Consider the following 2500-nt stretch of genomic DNA (forward strand, 5'->3'; position numbering starts at 1 on the left):
ATGTTTGAAAAGGAATTCTGATACACGCTCTCATGCATATGGTTGCATACTTAGCCTGCACGCACATTAATACATGTACATATAGATAAGTATTCATGTTTTTATTTCATAGATTTGTACGTACATGCATTGGTGCGTACATTCATATTACATACATACATGTAGAGTTTTGCTGGCACATGCTTTCACATACACACTTAAAGGCTATTTACATTCAGTAGAATTATATAACCTTCTACGACGTTCATTATGTATATAATATTTATTCAAATTATTTATTGTATTTATTGCACACTGTTATGCTGCTAAAATAAAAGATGCTTGATCTTTTTTTTCATTTAAATATCCTGTATAAAATGAGAAGTTGTACAATCACCAATTGAAATATTATGCATATTATCTCTCCTCACACGAAATTGTTGTTGTTGTTTTTTCCCTTGTTTTTTTTTTTTTTTTGTTTTTTTTTAAGTATGTACTTATTTACAATATTCATATAGATGGACAGACTGATTGGTTTATTAATATTTGGACTAATAGACAAATGAATAGAGAGATAGAGAGATAAATATAAACAGACAGGTATATAGACAGATTACGGGTAAGGGCGCGAGTATAATATAAGATCTATCTGACACTAAAAACGCTTTCAAAAGTATAAGAATTAGTGAATCAGTGGAAAACATCGGCAATTCATTCTTCCTGCAATTTGATCCGCTAAAAAACTGCAAGAGCGACAAAAAGAAAGAAAGAAAAAAATACAGAGCACATCTTTGTTTACTAATAGAAAATCATGTACATTGCTCTCTTTGAACTGTCTTCAACTGTACTTATATGACTTCTGGAATCACAATTTTCCCCAGCGTTAAGACAAATAAGTTTTGTTTTCAGGGATATTTGTTCATGGCTGCAGAAAATATATAACATGTATTTCTTACTCAAGAGTTATTGCAGGGAACTTATACCACAAAAGTTATGATTATATGATTTAATTGAGAGGGTGAGAACTAACGAAGTGACACAGGCTGGCAAACGGAGAGAGAAAGAAAGAGAGAGAGAGAGAGAGAGAGAGAGTGAGAGAGAGAGAGAGAGAGAGAGAGAGAGTGAGAGACAGACAGAGAGAGATAGATTGAGAGAGAAAGAGAGTGAGAGAGGGGGAAGCACATAGAAGAATCGAAGAATGCGAAGATATAAACAACCGGATAGCAAAAATCCGCCTTAATCCTCGATAGTTCAAATATAAAATACTCTTATAACATGTCCCGGCTGAAGATCCTTAACATGCAGTGAAGAATGTTTGATATGGCCAAGTCTAAGAGGTGCTAAGAGCAGTCCCTGGGCGTGATGTGTTGATAATGATAGGTGACTACAACGCAAAAGAGAGAAACGAAGTCTATAACTTCCAAGGAGTCATCGGAAGGAATAGTATTCACGAAACACGTAACGACAATGGAATGCGCGTTGCATCTTTCGCCCTCCAGCACAACCTGAGTATTTGTGGCATAACATTCCCTCACAGGTATACCCACATGGGGATGCGGCCAACCCAAAACGGTCATACCATCAGCCAATATAATCTCATTCTTGTCAAGCGCAGATTTAAAACTTCTCTTCTAGATGCTCACTTGTTCGAAGGAGCAGATTGTGACTCCGGCCATAATGCTGGTCGTAAGCTGTGTACTATGCAGGGTTTCAAACCTAAAAAACAACCATCCGAAGGCAAACACTGGAATAGAATACAGAGAATTCAACAAATACAGCTTCTACGTACTCATTGATTTACGCCCAGCATATGACTATGTGCATAGGCCATCCTTTGGAAATTGTCCCAGCATCCTCCCCAAACATTAACCTTATCAATATGTGCTTTCGGAATCTTTAAGTTTTTGAAAGTGGCCTTAAGTCACTGTGGACAGTCACTAGTCGGAGAGAGAGAGAGAAAGACAGAGAGAGGGGGGGAGGGAGAAACAGAGAGAGAGAGAGAGAGTGGAAGTGAAAAAATAAAAGAGAGATAGAAAGAGAGAGGGAGAGAGATTGCGATAGGAAGATCATATGAAATAAAAGACGAAATGAAAAAGAAAGAGAGAGAGAGAGAGAATTTTAAGAGGAAAAATAATTGAAATTCAAGACGAGAAGAAAGAGAAAGAGAGTGTGTGTGTGTTTCAGTGGAAATAAATACCATCATATAATTACTTCGTTTATTCATATAACAACGACTTACATCAGTAATCAATAAATAAAAAATATATAAATGGCCGCGGAATTCAACTCCATCATAGGCACCTTTGACCAGCAAATTATAGCCTATGAAACATCCACAACTCCCCCAAAAGTAGTACGTGAAGTCAACACAAAAATACATAAGTCTCCCATTTTACGTTCTCTCTCGTAATCCATTTTCTCAAACAGATTTTAGGGGTAGCTATTGATTAATGCTGGAGGACCTTGCTTTGCCTGGATTGCTCGACGTTGTTGTTCTCCACTCCTTCGTACTTCAGGATGG

The 2500-nt window shown here is 36.9% G+C and overlaps 2 protein-coding genes across 4 annotated transcripts in view; one reads left to right on the forward strand and one right to left on the reverse strand.

Moving 5' to 3' along the window:
- LOC122251364 (uncharacterized) overlaps positions 1–330 on the forward strand; it is an 8700-nt gene extending 8370 nt beyond the window's left edge. For all 3 annotated transcript variants that reach the window (XM_043013258.2, XM_043013257.2, XM_043013256.2), the window contains exon 3: positions 1–330. This exon is cut by the window's left edge and continues 146 nt beyond it. The gene's annotated coding sequence lies outside the window, so the exon portion shown is untranslated.
- A 1853-nt stretch (positions 331–2183) lies between these two features.
- Positions 2184–2500, reverse strand: part of LOC122251363 (uncharacterized) — a 1280-nt gene continuing 963 nt past the window's right edge. Inside the window, exon 3 of the mRNA XM_043013255.2 lies at positions 2184–2500. This exon is cut by the window's right edge and continues 47 nt beyond it. Coding sequence (XP_042869189.1) covers positions 2427–2500 — 74 coding nt within the window. The 3' untranslated portion in view covers positions 2184–2426.

Source organism: Penaeus japonicus, unplaced genomic scaffold, assembly GCF_977035675.1.
Source record: "Penaeus japonicus unplaced genomic scaffold, GWHDUDI00000001_assembly GWHDUDI00000030, whole genome shotgun sequence".
Classification (NCBI taxonomy): Eukaryota; Metazoa; Arthropoda; class Malacostraca; order Decapoda; family Penaeidae; genus Penaeus; species Penaeus japonicus.